Source organism: Armigeres subalbatus, chromosome 1, assembly GCF_024139115.2.
Source record: "Armigeres subalbatus isolate Guangzhou_Male chromosome 1, GZ_Asu_2, whole genome shotgun sequence".
NCBI lineage: Eukaryota > Metazoa > Arthropoda > Insecta > Diptera > Culicidae > Armigeres > Armigeres subalbatus.
In genome coordinates, this window is record NC_085139.1 from 22,924,533 (window position 1) to 22,946,721 (window position 22,189).

At 45.2% G+C, this 22,189-nt stretch overlaps 1 protein-coding gene across 5 annotated transcripts in view; it reads left to right on the plus strand.

Moving 5' to 3' along the window:
• LOC134222682 (hemicentin-1) overlaps positions 1-22,189 on the plus strand; it is a 740,104-nt gene that overhangs the window by 565,001 nt on the left and 152,914 nt on the right. For all 5 annotated transcript variants that reach the window (XM_062701842.1, XM_062701853.1, XM_062701859.1 and 2 more), the window contains 3 exons: positions 18,963-19,175; positions 19,258-19,427; positions 19,525-19,660. In XM_062701842.1, the coding sequence (XP_062557826.1) occupies positions 18,963-19,175; positions 19,258-19,427; positions 19,525-19,660 (519 nt within the window). The remainder of the gene's footprint in view (positions 1-18,962; positions 19,176-19,257; positions 19,428-19,524; positions 19,661-22,189) is intronic.

Genomic DNA, 22,189 nt, shown 5'->3' on the forward strand with positions numbered 1-22,189 from the left:
GAGGGACTTGCCGACGCGGTGCCTACGCCTGCCCCAGCCTTGACGAGAAACCCTTGGACCATCTCTTATTTGTGCCTGAACTATAGCCATTCCTCGAGTCCACGCGCCACCTTCTGTGTAGCTCTGAGACGATTTGGAAGATAGCCGCTAAAACGGCATTCCAGCCAACTTCATCTTTACACATTCTCCGGACTAGGTTGTCCGGGGTAGTGTCCAGACCACATGTGGCAAGCATGTGGTCACGCATTGTGCAAAAACGTGGGCACACGAACAACACGTGTTCCACCGTTTCCTCTAATCCTTCGCACATCGGACACTCGGGCGAGGCCGAGTGTCCGAACCGGTGTAGATACTGTCTGAAGCAAAGCAACCATGGCCTGTAAGGACCTGGGTCCGGTGAAAAGTGTTTTCCCCATAGCGCCTCTTAACCCACGTACCTATCTCCGGTATCAACCTATGTGTCCATCTACCCTTAGTGGAACTGTCCCACGCACGCTGCCATTTGACCATTGAGGCCAACCTGACAGTCCTGTGGATGCCTCTCGTGCCGCGCATTTCGAAGCACTCTATGACTTAAAACAATAGAGAAGCATGTCACTTACCTTTCCTCAGGGGCTGCCTACTCTGACACAGGAGAGCAAAGCTTAGGTTGGGCCCGCGCTGTCGCTCTGCTCACCGCTTGGAAATCGGGCGGCGATTAGGAATACTCGTTGTACGGGCGTCAGGGTAGGACAAATATTTCAGACACTCAAAATACACTCGCGTCGGGACGTGGTACCCGCGTCTCCGTCTGAGAATTCAACGGAACGGTGTCACTTTCACGGATCAGTCACGTTTTCGGGTATGGTCTAGACGGACGTTGACGTAATGTCGAAACGCGCACAATGGGGGTTTTCTTCCTATATGTGGCCCAGAATCGCATTGGGCGGAAATTCACTATTCCTACAGTGCACCCTGCCGTAACACACCACACAACAGTCTTATTTAGCGTGCACATACGGGGATAAGAAACACACTTATCCACCCGCCAATTTTGGAGGGTAATTTCACGGAACACTTAACCGATCTCGAGTTCTTCAATATATGCACCACTGGGCTAGATTCACTACCCGGCCACCTTTCACCAAGCACTCTAAAATGTATCCTACAGAACTTGTTAGAGGAAATCGATCGAACTCCGTATGTGTCGTTCACTGGCTTTGGCACGAAAAAGCCTCCGCACTGGGCTCGCGGCCCCACATACCGAACAAAGTGATAATCTTTCGGCGATTTCCGTAGCCACACGCATACCAATCGTAGTTCGGTATTTGGTAGCAATCGATTTGGTAGCGAACGGCGTTTAAATGGGCAGATACAAATCAATAAATTTTAACAATATTAAATCTAACTCCTATTCTAACTTCGAAACCAAAATACATATATTTTTATTTTCGCTTTAATTGAATACTTATGGGATATTGGCTCATGTAACATTTCCCCCAAGGTACAATAAAAAAAATTGGCGATTTTTATTAACAGTTGAATTAGATTATTGAACAAAATTGTAATGCAACAAATAAACAAATAACAACAACAATGTAACGTAATAACTAGTTCTCAAAGAAAGCTACTTTGAATCAATCGCTTTTGGGGTCAAATTTGGTAAGTATTTAGATAATGTTGGATACGGGTACGCGCATTTGTGGGATCCCCGTGATCTAGCAAAGCCATCTCGGTGAATCCAATTGTCAATCGAACTCCTAGAACAATTTTGTAGCTCTGCTTGAAACTGAGTGTTGCTGGTCGACTATTTATCTTCGTCCCATCTAATCAGATAAGTCACAGCGACCTCCAGTTACCGGCTATACCAGAAGATCTTTCATTAGTAAATCGAATCGCTTTTCTCTCAATACTATCCCGTTCATCACCGAGACCTTTGATTATCCTTTAGCCATACTCCTCTCTGATATGATCGCCTAGAAATTCCCCAAATTGATCGACTTACCAAAGGAAAGACACACTAGGATTTCTGGTGGTCGGGGTTGTTTTTCTAGTTGAAACTTACTTCTTATTGGCTGGCCATTAACACATATATTCATTATCTGATTCGATTCAGACATGAATCAGATCTCCTATGATAGTCTTTAATTCACCCTATTCCCTCTGAGAGGCACAGCAGACATCACATAGAAGATTGGAACCACAGCATGCAAAACCTCTCCGTGTACTTGAGAAAATTGCTAATGGTGATAATGGTGAGCGAGTTCACTGACACTCTGGCTAAGGGATCTCGTTTTTAATACAGGAAATAGAATTAAACAGAAAGAAATATCGGTTGCAAGCGTAACGGTAGAGGTGGTTTTAGGGTTAATATGCTTTGCTGGCCAAATCTTTAGATTTTTCCAATCTGGATCCTCTAATTCATAGGAACTAGATCCGTGTTTCGCAATAATCTTACAAGGCAAGTACATTGGAGCCGGTTGCATAGGCTTTCGCTAAGTTTTATGAACAAAATCATAAATCTCTTTAGAGTTCGTAGAATGGTAGTCGGTATCGTTATCAAGTGAATAAACTTCTTTTCGACGCATTCCCAGATGATCATCCCCGTTCTGGGCGATTTAATGTTTCCGCGTCACATAAAACGGGGTAAATAGAGTGGCTGAATGCACCGTGTTGAACACATGTTCGACATCCGCGATTTTTGTACCCCACTTTTCTGGTCGTGTTGACAGTTGTTGCATTCGACGCGGAATCCTGTCCAATTGTTTCGTATTGAAAATTGACCGGATTGGACTATGGGCTTCGGAGTTATGGCCAAAATACTATTTTCATTACAATCGAGGAAGGTTTCATCACCGCTAGGTGGATTAATCTGGGTGTTTATCGCAACCTTTACAAAAAGAAGCGGTTTCCAAAAGTTTCCAGGATTGGTCACTTGGTTCCGGAGTAATTCCGAATTTAAAATTGGTGTTATCTTTTGGCCATTTCTCAGAACGCATACTTCGGAATAGTAGTTTGTGCAACAAGTTGCAAAAAGATGATTTTTTCAGCACGAGTTGTACGTTTATCCAACGAGGCTTGCCGAGTTGGATAAATACTACGAGTGCTGAAAAAATCGAGTTTTTCAACGAGTTGCACACGCTATTTTTTGCAATGACGGAAAATGGACTATAATTTGATAAATCTGTACCAAAATTGTACAGTCTAATTTACTCCACATGATCATTATTGCCAAAAAATTATGTTGCTGTTGAGAACAATCAGATTCCATGTTACCGTGCCACATTGTATAGTTCGATAAGCCGTGATGCGATATATGTGCTTGCCTTAGGAAATTTTTGATGTCATGTCCACCAAACTATTTATTTTATTACGGGGCGCATAGAATACACTATTTGAGCACTTACTCAAGCTAATTCAGTAAAATATAGTCATGTAACTACTGTTCTGAAGTTGGTTTTTTATTATAGCAACCAAATGAGTGTTATAATGAATATTATGCAACCCATTTGAGTTGCATAATGTTCATTAAAGCACCCAATTCGTTGGTATGGAAAAGTAGGCCGTTTTATCACTCAAAGACGAACTGTAAACCAGATATTATGATCAGGAATTGCAAAAATGATTATTTCAGATATTTTGATTGGAAACGACACCCAGTTTTTTTATACGGGTTGGTTTCAGTTTATTAGGACCTACAGCGTTAATGAAGCTTATCCCATGAAAACATTCACAAAAAATCAAATAATATTCAGGCGGTATTTAAAAAGCTGAGAAAAATCAGGTTTACCAGGAAACTAAAGAATATCAACCAATATTGAGTGTACATGAAATATGATCAGGAATTTGATCGGTCCAAAATATGGCTTGTATTCCGTATTCCGGACGTTCCACCGGAACCTGATACGGGGTCACTTCATGGAAATAGTTGAATAGCATCATGCGACACATCAAAATTCATGAATTCAAAAGTTATGGTATTATATGGTATTTTTGATCGTCCTGAAAAACGTTAGAACCGATTAAAACCGATAAATGGATTCACCGAGTACCGGTTTAAATGTCAATCTTGGGAAATAAGAAAAACCAATCATGCGGCACATCGAACTTCATGATTTCAAAAGTTTTTAATTTGTTCCAACAAATAATTGTAAACCTGTCTTGTTGTACGGATAATTTGCAGACACCCTGTAATGAGCGTATCAAACACTTTTTTGGAATTGCCAAATAATGAGTATCGATTCTCAATTTATTTATTTATGTTTTGTTTCCTACCTCCATTTGCACCCAAAGTTAAGGGCTAAACTCCATCAAATATTCAAACTAATCCTATTATTCTTCAGGCGAGTGTGAATATAAATATGCCATAAATATAACTATACACAGTGCATAACATTAGGTTTCTTTGATCAAGAGCATGCAAAATATTCATTAGAGGCGCTTTGAACTTTCCAAGAATTTTTTTTTCTTGCAATGCGTATTTTACGGAGCATTTTTTATCATTGCCTTGTATGGCCGTGGAAGTTGTTTTCCGGTGGCCATTGTCTCACTTTCCCAGATACTCTTCTTCTTCTTCTTTTTCTTCTTCCTTTTTCTTGGCTTTGGCTCTGGCTTGGAATGACTCTGTTTGACGCGGCCTAAAAATAAGCCTGCGAAATCTTCCTGGTTCTCGACAGAATATTATCTTCACTTTATGTTCTTCTATCATGCGGCCAACGTGTCCAGCCCACCGTAGTCTTCCGTGTTGTATAAGCCTAACGAAATCCATCCCAGCAGACACAAAGTCGCATATGGAAGCGAATAAGTACACAAGGTGGGGGCGATATAAGCGCATACCTCCATTTGACTGCATGCAAAGCTCCACTTTGTACACTTATTCGCTATGCTATACGATGTTGTGTTTGTTGGGATCCCTTTGCATACCAACTCGTGATTCATGCAACGTCACCGTCGATACCGTTCTCCTGTTTAACACCAAGTATTGTTTGCTAGACCTTCGCAACATACCCGGGCTCACTGGTTACCACCGAAAACGATGCCGGCAGAGAAATTTGGAGACGCGTCATGGTTGGAAATCGTATACCATGATACGTCACCGTATCAAGCTGACTATCAGCAAAACGCTCATTAGATGGGTAGTTCTCTACGGACACGAGACGTGAATGATTTTTCATATATTATATATAAATTTGTCACAAAGGTCGACGCTGCTCGTGGAGGACCAACGCGCACTTCAAGTTTTCGAAAGGAAAGTGCTGCGTACCATCCATTGTTGGGTGCAGATGGCGGACGGTACGTGGAGGAGGTGAATGAATAACGAGTTGCATCAGCTGTTGGAAGAAGCATTCATCGTTCACACCGTGAAAATCGGGAGAGTGCAGTGGGCCGGACACGGAGCCTGAATGCCATATAATAACCCAACTAAAATTATTTTCGATTGCGATCGATTGCACGGTCACACAGCGAGCAAGGTGGATCATTCAGGTGGAAGACGATCTGGGGACCCTTCGTAGACTGCGTGGTTGGCGACGTGCTGCAATGGACTGAATTGCATAGAGAAGACTTTTATGTACCGCACATGCCACTCCGACTTTAGACCGAGTGAAAAAAAAATATGTCATTTCAAAAATAATAATTAGTTTTTGAAAAATGCAAAAATATATTTACTCTATGTGATTGATTTGTTAATTAGAAACAAAAATTAAACAAACACCCATCCCTACTGCGTTACGTAATATTTAAAAAAGCCCATAGACTGCTTCGAATCAACTCTTGTCTATCAGCATTTCATGAAACATGCATGAAATAAATGACACTCCTTCCCTTTACATGCAAAGTCAAGTGAACTATGTGGTTTAGTAAAAAGAGCTTTCACCATACCTTCCTGCCCAACTGGCGCCTCGCTCTGTCATGTGAAGACTGTCGTTACTTCCGATTTTGAAACACACTGTGCCAAATTGTATCAACCCATTCGTCAGTTTCGTAGATGATTTCATCAGTTGCCCATTCCAATATGTTTATATGCTAAATCCAATTTACATAAGTTATGCTCATCGCTTCTCTTGAAGTTCTTTTTTTTACTCTCCACCTTCGAGCTCTTTGAACACATCATTTTCTACCTGTCCCAATCCTCCGTCATCCTGCCTGCGGTTTTCCACCGGTGAGCTTAACGGATTACCAAGCAGCTTACAGCGGTAGGGACCACCGCACACAAACAACTCCTTCCTGACAGCCAAACCGTGTGTTTGGTTGTTGGCGGATGAGCCCTGCGGGTGGTTCAACACGTTCGCATAAATTATCATCATTTTCCAGAGATCCTCAAAGCTGGGACTCCTTTCTCAGCAGCGGCAGCAGCAGCACCGCCCGAGGGTATCCAAACAAGTGCCACATCGCTCGGCCTCAAACCCACACGTACTGCAGCTTAGATGTACACAACAGCTGCCAAAACACTACCGGGGAAAAATCCAACACACCTAACGACAACCAAATGGTAGGAAGGTTCCCTCTTGGGAGGCTGGGGGCGAAGGTTGGGTTTGTCCTTTGTGATCCACCGTGGTGCGTCCACCTTACTGCCAGAATCTACATCAAGCTCAAACTGATGCGACTTGAGAACCGGAGCAAAAAATATGGACTCACTTTATGGCTGTTGCATGTCAGCACACATGTGGTGCCACTTTGCTGGTTTTCTGCCAATGGGCGAGCCCCCGTTTTCGTTTCTTCAAAGGGTGACGGCCGGCCGATCGATGATGACGACAGCAGCAGAAGCACTATTTATGATGGTCTTAATAATGTGATCGCCGTTCATCGGAACCCCGTTCACAGGGGTTTCGTATGCCTTGGGGATGTTTTTATTTTTTTACCCTAAATCTGGGTGGGATGAATTGCAAGGCTTTGATGAATGAAAATTCTTGAAAATAGGGTGGGCCGGGATTGAAATGGAAATGGAATGGAAATGGAATGGAAATGGAATGGAAATGGAATGGAAATGGAATGGAAATGGAATGGAAATGGAATGGAAATGGAATGGAAATGGAATGGAAATGGAATGGAAATGGAATGGAAATGGAATGGAAATGGAATGGAAATGGAATGGAAATGGAATGGAAATGGAATGGAAATGGAATGGAAATGGAATGGAAATGGAAGTGAAATGGAAGTGAAATGGAATGGAAATGGAATGGAAATGGAATGGAAATGGAATGGAAATGGAATGGAAATGGAATGGAAATGGAATGGAAATGGAATGGAAATGGAATGGAAATGGAATGGAAATGGAATGGAAATGGAATGGAAATGGAATGGAAATGGAATGGAAATGGAATGGAAATGGAATGGAAATGGAATGGAAATGGAATGGAAATGGAATGGAAATGGAATGGAAATGGAATGGAAATGGAATGGAAATGGAATGGAAATGGAATGGAAATGGAATGGAAATGGAATGGAAATGGAATGGAAATGGAATGGAAATGGAATGGAAATGGAATGGAAATGGAATGGAAATGGAATGGAAATGGAATGGAAATGGAATGGAAATGGAATGGAAATGGAATGGAAATGGAATGGAAATGGAATGGAAATGGAATGGAAATGGAATGGAAATGGAATGGAAATGGAATGGAAATGGAATGGAAATGGAATGGAAATGGAATGGAAATGGAATGGAAATGGAATGGAAATGGAATGGAAATGGAATGGAAATGGAATGGAAATGGAATGGAAATGGAATGGAAATGGAATGGAAATGGAATGGAATGGAACCGAATTGTAACCAAACAGCAATCGAAAGGCAATCGAATGACCATAGAAAGGCTATCAAATGGAAACCGAATGGTAATAGATTGGCAAACGAATTGCAATCGAAAGACAATCGAACAGCAATCGAATACCAATCAAATAGAAATCGTAAGACAATCAAACGGAAATCGAATACCAATAAAATAACAATCAAATGGCAAACAACAGGCGCATGATGGAAAATCGAATGGCATCGAAACGGCAACCGCATATCAATCGAATTGAAAATAAATAGCAATCAAACGTCGTATGGGCATCAAATAAAAATTACATAGTTATCGAATGCCAATAGAATAAAATGTCAAGCTGAATTGTTCTGAAGGCTAAATTGGAACTAAATGAGAGCTGAAAAGGAAACCTCAACAATATTATTTGCCGTTCGGCCACCCTAATATTCAGCTTTGTCATTTCGAGAGAACATGGAGACGCCTGTAACCAGAAAAACAAGCATCTAAGCTCTTCCGGAAACAAACCTGGGCACATAACATGTATGGATGGCTTTATGATGATTCTGGTGGTAAAACATTCTCGTGGTCCTCGTGCTTGTGTATGTGCGCGTGTGTGTCCAACCGAACCTCAACCATCCTTTTGAAATACAAATGTGCTGCCATATTTTCGTCAAACATTTACATTCTGTACCGGGCGGCGGCAATCCTTTTGCATAAAGGAACTCCGAAACGATACACAGGCTTCCCTTTGCCGATGGGACTCTGATGAATATTTATGACATTTTCCAACCATGTTTTCTGAACCAAAAACAGTTGCCTGCTTTTGGGGCTCTGTGGCTCATCGTTCGTACCGCAACGAAGCAAGAACGCATTAGCGCAGAAGACATGGCTTGGCAAATTTTGATGATGGTCATAAAACACAGTTTTCGATCCAACAACGCCAGTCTTCGAAACTGTCAACATCTATGAATTTGCAAGACATCCATTCGTCAGATTTACAATGATTGGGTGATTGAGGCTTAGGTTCATCATTATCTCCGGCGAAGATTTACGACCCAATCCAATAGTGCTCAAGGGGCAGACCCCCGAATCTCGGCGAAATTTCTTGGGTTTTTAGGTTACATGCCCATTTGATCGCATCCGGGTTCAAATTTTCTTCATTGCACCCTTTCCATAGTTTTCTTTATAGGTGTAAATCAGAATCTTGCCTCCCTTCACGTAAAGTTAAAACACAAGAAGTTGAAAGTCATATCCAAACATGCGCACATACACACAGACACAGCCCACTAGACTGTGCCCCATAAAACCAGAAGTGCTTTTGTGGTGGATCGAGATTACGGCTACGAAAGAGCACCCAGTGGATGTTTCCATCGGATATTGGCCGGGTTGGTAACACTGCTTCTTCCCCACCCGGTCCGATGTCATAAACTTGTCAACACTTTTTACGATACTTATCGGGAAGAAGAGCTCACTTGTCTCCTCGCTTCCGTTCATTGTGATGAAAATAGTTGGAGCGATTTTTCAGGAAACCAGGACCTGGGTACAGTCAATGTTCGCCCCCTTTGTCTCCGGGGCGGTTATCGTCTATCTACACACCCTCTCTGTTGCGAAGTGAACTTCATCATCCCGGCGGGGTCGACGATGCTGTTGTTTTCAGTAACATCTTCTTAGGAAACGCTTGCAGTTCATCGGCAAGGTGCTTTGGGTTGATAGAAAGAGATTGTGGGCAGGCTTGTAAAATGTCATCTGCATGTCATTTGACTAATTTGCTCATAACTTTCTTTAGAAGCAAAATTTCTTCCATAATTTTGAATGTACTCATAACGCTTGAGTAGGGTTATATTTTTGTCCAAGGGTACATTGCTCTAAGTATAACATCAAAGGCTGGAGAGTGAAAACTCTCCAAAATGTCACGTGTCATTTGACATAATGTCATTTGAATGACATTTTGCCTCCCACGCCCCAGATTACATATTTACAGCAAAGTCTCGTTAGACAAAGTTGTAGGCCCATTTAACCGCTATAAGTTCGTCATACAACATGAATTGATAGCTACCTTCTGAAACAAGTTCTAGGAAAATTATACAAACGAATGCAAATGACATTTTACAACACTGATTGTGGGTTTGTTTTGAGGGGGCACTTTTTAGAAGTGTTTGGGTTATCTTGCAGGAAACAGATCCATGATTAAGTTGAAGATTAATTAGTGTTTTTGTTTAGTCTAGGTCATCATTAGAATGATTGACTGTAATGCGTGGCTTTAAAGTTTTATAAAGAAGCTTGAAGTACATCGTTGCTTTAGCTGTTCTATCTTGATAATTTACATTTTTGTCTGTCTCTTATTGGCATCTTCCATATGTCTATCTAACTTCTTACTAATTGTTACCTCGTTTCCATTCTCATGTTGTCTATTGCACTCCCATTGTTTTATTTTTGTTTTACTACTTCCTCATTGACACCTCATACGACTGTCTCATTTCTGTCTGATTTTCGTTTTATTGCTGTCTAGTGTCTCATCGGGCTTTTACGGCCATATTGCTGTTTTATTTTCCATCTCTGAACCAAGTTTTATTACTTACCATTAGATTAGAGCTTTTATACCGGCCATTACTGTAATTTTACCATCCCATTTCTGTCCTATTATGAACTCATTATTGTTTTTTCAATCAAAGGTAGGAGGTGATGATGTCATTGTGGTTATTATCTTATTGCTCTCCCATTTTTGTCATTTGCCATCTTTGGCTATCCCAAAACTGTCTAATTATCATCTTATGGACAGATTATCACATTCCAATGGATGTCCCATTTTTGATTTTTTTTTTTGTTATCGCTGTCCCACAACGAACCAATTGCTTATACATTTCTGCTCCATCACTTTTCTATGTCTCCTTTTTTGGCGTTCAAATACTGCTATATTTCATTGGAAAGTATACAATTAGAATCCTTCTATCTTCGTTCTACTTTTACCATAAAGCTTCACCAAAATTGAAATCCCAAATCAAACTCTCCTTTAAGCAAAACCCCATTCGAGCAGGCCCCATCCTCGGCAATGGTTATTCTCTCATAAACCAAAATGAAATGGAGACGATATTTTTCAAACCACTGGCGAATGGATTTTTCTCCCCTCCCACTTAACATTCCGCCCCGTACCACCCAACAAAACGACTGATTATTTATTTAAGCCGAAGAAGAAAGACGAAAAAGTAACTTCTGTAAACGTTTGACGCCGGGACGATGATCCCGGGATGTATGAAAAGGGGTACACGATGTTACTGATTACGTATTGCGATGGATCGACGGCAGAGCAGACCGGCTTGGGTTGGGCAGATTAGGTTCACTTGACGGTTTTGTGGGTGGGAAGAAAGGAACGTCGAGGTGTAAAATGGCGAAAGCGTTGTGGACAATTTTTCCCCTTTCACATGGAAGGGGAAAAGAGAAGGAGAAATGAGTCACTTTATATTCATAGCAGAAAAGTGCTCTAACTAGTTTGTTTTACTATGAAGGGGATTTAGTTTCTGTCAAGTGACGTTCAAAGGAAAAATCTCTATCAAGGGTCCCAGATTTTACCAACCATCGCTTCCAAAAATGGAACAAACAATTTCTATTTTTCACAACTCCTATTTTGAAGAAAAATCTCATTCCATTTCCAGATTCTTTCTGTTTCCTTTCCAGAAACTGTTCCAGTTGCTTTTCAATTGATTATTAACCCTGTGCTCAGCCAACTCAGCGCGCTGACAAGGTTTCGACTTTTTCAGAGTATCTTCTCGGTCATTGATTTATTTTGAAGTGCACCTTAGACAGACGACCTTATCGTCCATTGAAACGCCTCGAGTAGTGAAGCTTCTTGGGAAGAAGACTTTCTAGACCAGAGGACCTTCTCGTCCAGAGGTGCCCTTTGGCCAAAGGATCTTCGTGGTCAGAAGACCAGCTCTACCATTCAATCTTCTCAACCATAAGGCCAGAGGACTTTTTGACCACCTGATCTTCTCGGCCAAATGTCCTTCTCAGCCAGAGAACTTTCTCGCCCAGAGGTACCGCTCAGCCAGAGATTTTTTTCGGACAGATGACCTTCGCGGACAGAAGACCTTATTAGCCAGTGGACCTTCTTGACCAGAAAACCTTTTCGGCCAGACTCCAGAGAACCTTCTCGACAGAGGTCTTTCTCGGACAGAGGACTTTCTTAGCGAAGAACCTGTTCGGCCAGATTTTTTTTTTCTTGGGCAGAGGTTCTTCTCGGACAGAGGAACTTTTTGGCCTGATAATCATTTCAGACAGATAATTTTCACAGCCAAAGGACCTTCTCGGACAAAGGTGTTTCTCGGCCAGATGACGTTTTCGCTCATAAGAATTTTTGCGGATAGAGGACCTTCTCGCCTAGAAGACCTTCTAGGCCAGAGGTCCTTCTCGGCTAGATGACCATCTTAGCCAAATGATCTTCTCGGCAAGGTAACTTCTCGTCCATAAGACCTTCCCGATTTAAGGACAAGCTAAAGGACCTTCTCGACCAGTAAATTTGTTTATTCAGCAAGGAAACCTTTTCGACCAAGGAAACTTTTCGGCCGAAGGATCTTCTCACGCAGAAGACCTTCTTGACCAGGTGACAATCTCGCCCCGCTGACCTTTTCGGCAAGAGGACTTTTTTAGCCAAAAGACCTTATCGACCGGAGTGTTGGTCAGAAAATTTTGTCGGCGATTGGGCATGAAGAGCCATTCTCGAGCAAAGGTCATTTTCGATCAAAGGATTTTTTTTATTAGAGGTACTTCTTGGCCAAATGATCTTCTGGGCCAGAAGACCTTCTTAACCACAGAACCTTTTTGTCCAGAAAAAAATCCTGCCCAGAAGACTTTCTGGATCAGAGAGTCTAAGAACCTTCTTGGCTAAAAGACTTTCTCGGTCAGAATACCGCATCAACCAGTCGACCTTCTTGGTCAGAAGACTATTTCGATTAGAGGACCTTTTCAGCACAAGAACTCTTTGGCCAGCGAACTTTCTGGATCAGAAGGCTTTCTTGATCTGAAGACCTTCTCGGCCAGAGGATCTTTCCGGCTTGATGACCTACTCGGCCAGATGAAATTGTCGACTGGAGAAGCTTCTCGGTCAGAGGACATTCTCAGCTTGAGGACCTTCTTGGACATAGGAGCTACTTGAAAAAAAAAACTTTGTTGGCCTGAGGACCTTCTCGAACAAAGAATGTACTTGGCCAGAGGACCTTTTTGGCTAGAGGACCTTTTCGGCTAGAGGACTTCGAGGCTTCCGAGCCTCTTGGAAGGAGGCTTCCGAGCCTCTTGAAAGGAGGCTTCCGAGCCTCTTGAAAGGAGGCTTCCGAGCCTCTTGGAAGGAGGCTTCCGAGCCTTTTGGAAGGAGGCTTCCGAGCCTCTTGGAAGGAGGCTTCCGAGCCTCTTGGAAGGAGGCTTCCGAGCCTCTTGGAAGGAGGCTTCCGAGCCTCTTGGAAGGAGGCTTCCGAGCCTCTTGGAAGGAGGCTTCGAGCCTCTTGGAAGGAGGCTTCTGAGCCTCTTGGAAGGAGGCTTTGAGCCTCTTGGAAGGAGGCTTCTGAGCCTCTTGGAAGGAGGCTTCCGAGCCTCTTGGAAAGACTCTTCCCACCCTCTTGGAAGGACGCCTCCGAGCCTCTTGGAAGGAGGCTTCCAGGCCTCTTGGAAGGAGGCTTCCAGAGCCTCTTGGAAGGAGGCTTCTGAGCCTCTTGGAAGGAGGCTCTGAGCCTCTTGGAAGGAGGCTTCCGAGCCTCTTGGAAGGGAGGCTTCCGAGCCTCTTGGAAGGAGGCTTTGAGCCTCTTGGAAGGAGCTTCCTGAGCCTCTTGGAAGGAGGCTTCCGGGCCTCTTGGAAGGAGGCCTTCCGAGCCTCTTGGAAGGAGGCCTTCCGAGCCTCTTGGAAGGAGGCCTTCCGAGCCTCTTGGAAGGAGGCCTTCCGAGCCTCTTGGAAGGAGGCCTTCCGAGCCTCTTGGAAGGAGGCCTTCCGAGCCTCTTGGAAGGAGGCCTTGAGCCTCTTGGAAGGAGGCTTCTGAGCCTCTTGGAAGGAGGCTTCCTGAGCCTCATAGAAGGAGGCTTCCTGAGCCTCTTGGAAGGAGGCTTCCGGGCCTCTTGGAAGGAGGCTTCCGAGCCTCTTGGAAGGAGGCTTCCGAGCCTCTTGAAGGAGGCCTGAGCCTCTTGGAAGGAGGCTTCTGAGCCTCTTGGAAGGAGGCTTCTGAGCCTCTTGGAAGGAGGCTTCTGAGCCTCTTGGAAGGAGGCTTCTGAGCCTCTTGGAAGGAGGCTTCTGAGCCTCTTGGAAGGAGGCTTCCGGAGCCTCTTGGAAGGAGGCTTGGAGCCTCTTGGAAGGAGGCTTCCCGAGCCTCTTGGAAGGAGGCTTCCTGAGCCTCTTGGAAGGAGGCTTCTGAGCCTCTTGGAAGGAGGCTTCCTGAGCCTCTTGGAAGGAGGCCTGAGCCTCTTGGAAGGAGGCTTCCGAGCCTCTTGGAAGGAGGCTTCCTGAGCCTCTTGGAAGGAGGCTTCCGGGCCTCTTGGAAGGAGGCTTCCGAGCCTCTTGGAGGAGGCTTCTGAGCCTCTTGAAAGGAGGCTTCTGAGCCTCTTGGAAGGAGGCTTCCGAGCCTCTTGGAAGGAGGCTTCCGAGCCTCTTGGAAGGCTTCCGAGCCTCTTGGAAGGCTTCCGAGCCTCTTGAATGGAGGTTTCCGAGCCTCTTGAAAGGAGGAGTCTGAGCCTCTTGGAAGGAGGCTTCCAGGCCTCTTGGAAGGAGGCTTCCTGAGCCTCTTGGAAGGAGGCTTCCGAGCCTCTTGGAAGGAGGCTTCCTGAGCCTCTTGGAAGGAGGCTTCCGAGCCTCTTGGAAGGAGGCTTCCTGAGCCTCTTGGAAGGAGGCTTCCGAGCCTCTTGGAAGGAGGCTTCCGAGCCTCTTGGAAGGAGGCTTCCTGAGCCTCTTGGAGGAGGCTTCCTGAGCCTCTTGGAAGGAGGCTTCCAGAGCCTTTTGGAAGGAGGCTTGAGCCTCTTGGAAGGAGGCTTCCGAGCCTCTTGGAAGGAGGCTTCCGAGCCTCTTGGAAGGAGGCTTCCGAGCCTCTTGGAAGGAGGCTTCCGAGCCTCTTGGAAGGAGGCTTCTGAGCCTCTTGGAAGGAGGCTTCCGAGCCTCTTGGAAGGAGGCTTCCGAGCCTCTTGGAAGGAGGCTTCCGAGCCTCTTGGAAGGAGGCTTCTGAGCCTCTTGAAGGAGGCTTTGAGCCTCTTGGAAGGAGGCTTCCGAGCCTCTTAGAAGGAGGGTTCCGAGGCTCTTGGAATGAGGGTCTCAAGCCTCTTGGAAGGAGGCTTCCGAGCCTCTTGGAAGGAGGCTTCTGAGCCTCTTGGAAGGAGGCTTCCTGAGCCTCTTGGAAGGAGGCTTCTGAGCCTCTTGGAAGGAGGCTTCCAGGCCTCTTGGAAGGAGGCTTCCGAGCCTCTTGGAAGGAGGCTTCCGAGCCTCTTGGAAGGAGGCTTCCGAGCCTCTTGGAAGGAGGCTACAGAGCCTCTTGGAAGGAGGATTGTGAGCATCTTGGAAGGAGGCGTCCGAGCCTTTTGGAAGGGGGCTAGCGGGCCTATTGGAAGGTGGCGTCCGAGCGGCTTGGAAGGGGGCTTCCGAGCCTTTTGGAAGGAGGCTTCCGAGCCTCTTGGAAGGAGGCTTCCGAGCCTCTTGGAGGAGGCCTGAGCCTCTTGGAAGGAGGCTTCTGAGCCTCTTGGAAGGAGGCTTCCTGAGCCTCTTGGAAGGAGGCTTCCGAACCTCTTGGAAGGAGGCTTCCGAGCCTCTTGGAAGGAGGCTTCCTGAGCCTCTTGGAAGGAGGCTTCCAGGCCTCTTGGAAGGAGGCTTGAGCCCTCTTGGAAGGAGGCTTCCGAGCCTCTTGGAAGGAGGCTTCGAGCCTCTTGGAAGGAGGCTTCTGAGCCTCTTGGAAGGAGGCTTCCGAGCCTCTTGAAGGAGGCTTCCGAGCCTCTTGGAAGGAGGCTTCCGAGCCTCTTGGAAGGAGGCTTCTGAGCCTCTTGGAAGGAGGCTTCCGAGCCTCTTGGAGGAGGCTTCCGAGGCCTCTTGGAGGAGGCTTCCGAGCCTCTTGGAAGGAGGCTTCCAGAGCCTCTTGGAAGGAGGCTCTGAGCCTCTTGGAAGGAGGCTTCCAGGCCTCTTGGAAGGAGGCTTCCGGGCCTCTTGGAAGGAGGCTCTGAGCCTCTTGGAAGGAGGCTTCCTGAGCCTCTTGGAAGGAGGCTTCCGAGCCTCTTGGAAGGAGGCTTCCTGAGCCTCTTGGAAGGAGGCTTCTGAGCCTCTTAGAAGGAGGCTTCCGAGCCTCTTGGAAGGAGGCTTCTGAGCCTCTTGGAAGGAGGCTTCCGAGCCTCTTGGAAGGAGGCTTCTGAGCCTCTTGGAAGGAGGCCTCTGAGCCTCTTGAAAGGAGGCTTCCGAGCCTCTTGAAAGGAGGCTTCCGAGCCTCTTGAAAGGAGGCTTCCGAGCCTCTTGAAAGGAGGCTTCCGAGCCTCTTGAAAGGAGGCTTCCGAGGCTTCCGAGCCTCTTGAAAGGAGGCTTCCGAGCCTCTTGAAAGGAGGCTTCCGAGCCTCTTGAAAGGAGGCTTCCGAGCCTCTTGAAAGGAGGCTTCCGAGCCTCTTGAAAGGAGGCTTCCGAGCCTCTTGAAAGGAGGCTTCCGAGCCTCTTGAAAGGATGCTTCCGAGCCTCTTGAAAGGAGGCTTCCGAGTCTCTTGGAAGGAGGCTTCCGAGCCTCTTGGAAGGAGGCTTCCGAGCCTCTTGGAAGGAGGCTTCCGAGCCTCTTCAACGGAGACTTCCGAGCCTCTTCAACGGAGACTTCCGAGCCTCTTCAACGGAGACTTTAAGGCCTCTTGGAAGGAAGCTCCTGAGCCTCCTGGAAGGAATCTCATAAGGCTCTTGAAAGACCAATTCTGAACATTTTGAAAGGAGGCTTCGGAGACTTCCGAAGGAAAGATTACGAGCAGCTTGTAAGGAGGCGTCCGAGACGCTTTTGAGGAGGCCTTCAAGCTTCTTGCAACGAAGCTACTGAGCTTTCTCGGAAAAAGCCTCCAATATGGAAGCTTTCGAACCTTCTGATTCTAGATTTTAATCATTCGACGTTTTGTCCTTTTGATCTTCTGTACCACAGCCCTTCATACTCTGTACTGGTTGTGGTGGGTAGGATTAAATTAGATTTTGATATTCTTGTCGCCATGCATATGACTTACAGTACAAAGTTTTAAAATAAAAAAAAATCACAGTTATCAAAAGTTTAACAATAAGTTTTCTTTTATTGTTGTACATCCGCCATTAAGCATTTGTGTACGAGGTTCCCAGAGGTATATCTAAATCAGGTTGAGAACCGATGTTCTATGCCAAGAGAATCTTCTGGATCAGAGGATCTTTTCGGCCAGAGGTCCTTCTTGGCCTCAGAAACTTCCCAGTCAGAGGACCTTCTCGGCCAAAGGACTTCTTCGACTTTCTTCGCCAGGAGATTTTCGCATACAGAGGACCTTTATGGTTAAGGCCCTCTTTGGTCAGAAGATACCCTTTGTCTTAGGAACTCCTCGGTCAGAGGATGCTGTCGGCGAGTAAATCTTCTGGACCAGAGGGTCTTTTCGCATAGAAGATTTTTTTTTGTTTTCCCTCTTGCTCATCGTCTCTGACGAAGGTTCTTCACACCGAAGAACTATCTCAGTTGGAGCACCTACTATGCCAGATAACTTTCTCAGCTAGATGACCTTCCCGACCAGTGATTCTTCTCCACCAGAGAGCTTATAGACCTGCGGATCTTATAGATCTGAGGACCTTCTTGACCAATCAACTTTTAATTGGAAGACTTTCTCATCCATAGGGTCTCATCGGCCATAGGGCCCTCTCTGACCAGAAGACACTCTATGCAAGAATATCTTGTCGGCTATGAAAACTTATCGGCCAGTCAACCTTCTCGGACAAGAAGCCTCCTCGGCAGGACGATAAACGAAGACATTCTTCATTATAGGACCTTCTTGACAAGAGGATCTTTTCGGTCGGAAAATTCTTTCCGTCATAGGACCTTCTTTTTCAGAGGACTTTCTACACTCGAAAACCGTATAACCTTCTCCAACAAAATGACCTTCTTTACCCGAAGAATTTCTCAGCCGGAGGACCTTCTTGACTAGAGCACCTTCTTTAACAGAGGATCTTTTTGAATAGAGGACATTGTCAACTAGAAAACATTTTCGACCAGAGGACCTTCTCGAGCGAAATACTCTTTCAGCTAGATGACGCTCCCGACCAAAGGTTTCCCTCAATCAGAGAGCGTCCTCAGTTGGGCAGATGACACTCCCGGCTAGATGAGCTTCACGATCGGTTTACCTCTTCAACCAAAAGATTTTCTCGTTCAGATGGATTCCTTGTCTACAGGAGTTTCTCGATCAGAGAACTCTCCCATTGATAAGACCTCCTCGGCCAAAAAACCTTCTTGAGCGAGGACATTTTTGGTCAGAGGATGTTCTTGGCCACAAAATCTTTTCGTTCAGAAGTACAAATTCTGCTCTGTTAGAGCACTTTTTTAACCAGAGGACCTTTTTTGACCAGAAAATCTCTGCTCTGGTAATTTTCTCGAGTAAATAAACTTTCACACCCAGAAAAATTGCTCGTACAGAAAATCTACTTTGCTGATCCGTATTGGCCTAAACACCCGCTTAGATAGAAGTATTCTTACCCAGAAAACCTTGTCAGCAAAGGTCAGTATTATTCCGAGTTTGATTTAGTGCTGCTTTATATATGTTCTAATCTAGTCTACTTACGATCTAGTCCTTTCTTACTTCCAACGTCCAATATTTGTTTTATGAACATTAAGAAATTTAATTTCAAAACATTTGCTATTCCCCTCCTGATAACGCCGCCGTGCTGAAAGGAAGAAGCATCTTCCCTTCAACTCACAGACAGAAACATGGCAGTCTATCCCCCGGTTGGGTAACAATTTCGCTCCTTTATCGTCCTCGCCGTCATCGATGCCGAGCTCACTCGACGCCGCCAGTCGAACAAAACTCGTAGATCGTCTCTCCGCATGAATGATATATGAGCAAAATTAAATTTCATTCCACGGAATTTACTTAAGCAGGGCGTGCAGCCGTAAGTGAAACGCAGATGAACGCGGCACCAACGAAGTTGTCCTTCCGGTCGCGGCGACGACGAATATTCAAATTAATTTCCCCACAATTGACAGCTGACACTCGTTCGCATCGCACTGACACGTCACTCTTTCTCTGTGTTCAACGTCTCATTCGCAGGTCGACCCCCACCTCGGGTGTCCTGGTGGCACGGCGACAGGGAAATCTCCGGTACGAGTCATCCGTCCGCAATCGATGGCGCCGCTGCCATGGTCAATCAGCTCTTTCTCGGAACCGTCACCCGGGAGCTGTACGGAGCAAAGTTCCGCTGCAAGGCAGCAGTATCCAAGCTGATACCACCGCTGTCGAAGGAGGTCTCCATCCAAGTGCACCGTAAGTATACTGCGGGACCAGGGATGTTTGACCTACCGCACCGCAAAATCGTTTGACCTCGTTTCTTCTCCGTTCGTTGCAGTGAAACCGCTTCGGGTGAAAATCGTTACCCCTAATGAGCTGCTCAACGCCAAACAAGCCGTTCCTATCAGGTGCAATGTGTGGGGTTCCTTTCCGGCGGCCAAAATCGTCTGGCTGCTGGACGGGGAGCCCCTGCGAAGCGCCGACATCACTGTACATAGTGACAACAATGTAAGTTTGGTTTGGCGACAAATGAGATGCCATTTGTAGACCACTTTCGGGCCATTTAATCAACTGACGTTTGTTCTTGTTTTCTGTACCGTTGCAGGATGCAAATTTTACCTCCAGCATACTGACGATGGTGGTCTCGGCCGGTAACGACGGTTCCGAACTGACCTGCCGGGCGTCCAATCCGTGGTTCTCGAACTTTTCACTCGAGGACAGACGGATCATCAACGTTGCATGTGAGTATGGCTTCAACATGGATATAAAACGGATCAACTCTATTAAAACTTTGAGACTTTAGACTTCAGGCAGATGTATTCATTTGAAGAAGGAATCACAATCTCTATAATTGCCGTTTTCCAGAAAACAATAATTCATATAAATCAAATCGTAACCAAACAATTTTGGAATTCCGCAACTCTATCGTGGTACGTCCACTACAAATCCGGGACCATAAATTCAAGTTCATCTATGGGAGCCACCTTTCACAAGTATAATTTTGGAAATAGAAAAAAGTGTATCCACTGGATCTTCTGCAGTACAATTCATGCATTTAAAAGTTCTAGTAACCTGAACTTGACCCCCGTTTACCAATTATTTGCATTGTATTCCATCAACTTATAATGGAACAAAGCGTAAATATTCCAACGTTTTAGTCCATAGCCATATATCTCCAGTCATTAAAACGCTTTCCGAAACAAAAGCTTAACCTGAATTGACACCCGATTCATTTAAAACCCTGACACTTTCGATTCATTTACAATTCAGTTGCGACCCCCTAACTGCGTGTAATTACATTTGTCCAACTTTGCACAACCGCGTATTGCATTTCCATTGGAACCAGCTTTCTCTCTATCCATTTGCGAGTGCACTAATAAATTGTCCCCATGTTCCCGTCCTCCCACATCCGATTGGTGCTGGCCGGTTTTATGCACTTCCTGGACGCGCGGCAGTCCCGCGTGCAGTTTATCACTTTTATCGCTTGAATCGTTAATTTAAAATGAGTTCCCATTTCCGGACGGACCCGGTCCGGTCGGAGCCCGTGTGTAACACTTTTCGGCCACCCTCAAACATTAATAAGCATTTATTTATGCCCCATGGCAGCCGGGCATCAGCATCGCCGGTGGCAGCATCGGACCTAATATTTATTTTATTTGCTCAGCAACGTGCAATGGCCGTGGCTGGGGTTGCGGGACGGGAAATGAGTTCGCGAGATGACCGCCATCACTCATCCTCGTGGTGCCATATTGTAGCGACGACGACGACGACGACTCGGAACAGAACACACCGCCCGTGACGACTGTTATCTCCGCCCGAGTTCGGTCAGCTGCAACACGGACCTGCTGCTGCAACACGATGGCAATGGCACCACCTTGGTCGACCGTCGGTATCGCAGATGAAATATACACGAGGACAACGACGGTGGCGGGTGCGCTCGGATATTTATCATTCCCAACAAGAGCGAACTCATTCGGCTAATGGGGCAAGTTTTGTCCAAGAATTGCCAGCAATGAGCCACTTTCGGTCGTTCTTGGGAACAGCTGATTGGGGATTTAGCCAACAGAGGTTTTTATTCTGAGAACCTGCTGAAACAAAGGGAAGCTTAACTGAAAACCTGTTTAAAGCTTAATGCATATGAATTGAAGCCAATAAATTTACTGGATCCAATTCATCAAAATAAAAGATAAACCAGTGAACAGTGATGAATTGACCGAATTACTGTTGAGATTCATCAAAATTCTGTCAGTAATTTATCAAAATCCTTTTAGAAATTCATCGAATTCCTCTAATTCATGCATCTAATTCATGTTGGGAATTCTACAATTTCCAACAATTTCGAATTCATCAAATTTCTAGCAGGAATTCATCGAATTCCTAGCAGGAACTTACCCAACTCCTAGCAGGAATTCATCGAATTCCTTGAAGGAACTCATCGAATTCCTAGATGGAACTCATCGAATTCCTACTCATCGAATTCTTAGAAGGAATTCATCAAATTCCTAGCAGGAACTAATCGATTTCCTAACAGGAATTCATCGAATTTTTAGAAAGAACTCATCGAATTCCTGAAAGGAATTCATCGAATTTCTAGAAGGAATTCATCGAATTCCTAGAAGGAACTCATCGAACTGCTAGAAGATATTCTTCGAATCCCTAGCAGGAATTCATCGAATCATTAGCAGGAATTCATTGAATCCATAGCAGGAATTCATCGAATCCCTAGCAGGAATTCATCGAATTTATAGCAGGAATTCATCGAGTTCCTAGCAGGAATTCATCGAATCCCTAGCAGGAATTCATCGAATCCCTAGCAAGAATTCATCGAATTCATAGCAGGAATTCATCGAATACCTAGAAAGAATTCATAGAATTCCTAGCAGGAACTCATCGAATTCCTAGAAGGAACTCATCGAATTCCTAGAAGGAACTCATCGAATTCCTAGAAGGAACTCATCGAATTCTTAGAATGAATTCATGAAATTCCTAGAAGGAACTAATCGAATTCCTAGCAGGAATTCATCGAATTCATAGCAGGAATTCATCGAATACCTAGAAAGAATTCATCGAATTCCTAGAAGGAACTCATCGAACTGCTAGAAGGAACTCTTCGAATCCCTAGAAGGAATTCGTCGAATCATTAGCAGGAATTCATCGAATTCATAGCAGAAATTCATCGAATTCCTAGCAGGAATTCATCGAATTCCTAGCAGGAATTCATCGAATTCCTAGCAGGAATTCATCGAATTCCTAGCAGGAATTCATCGAAT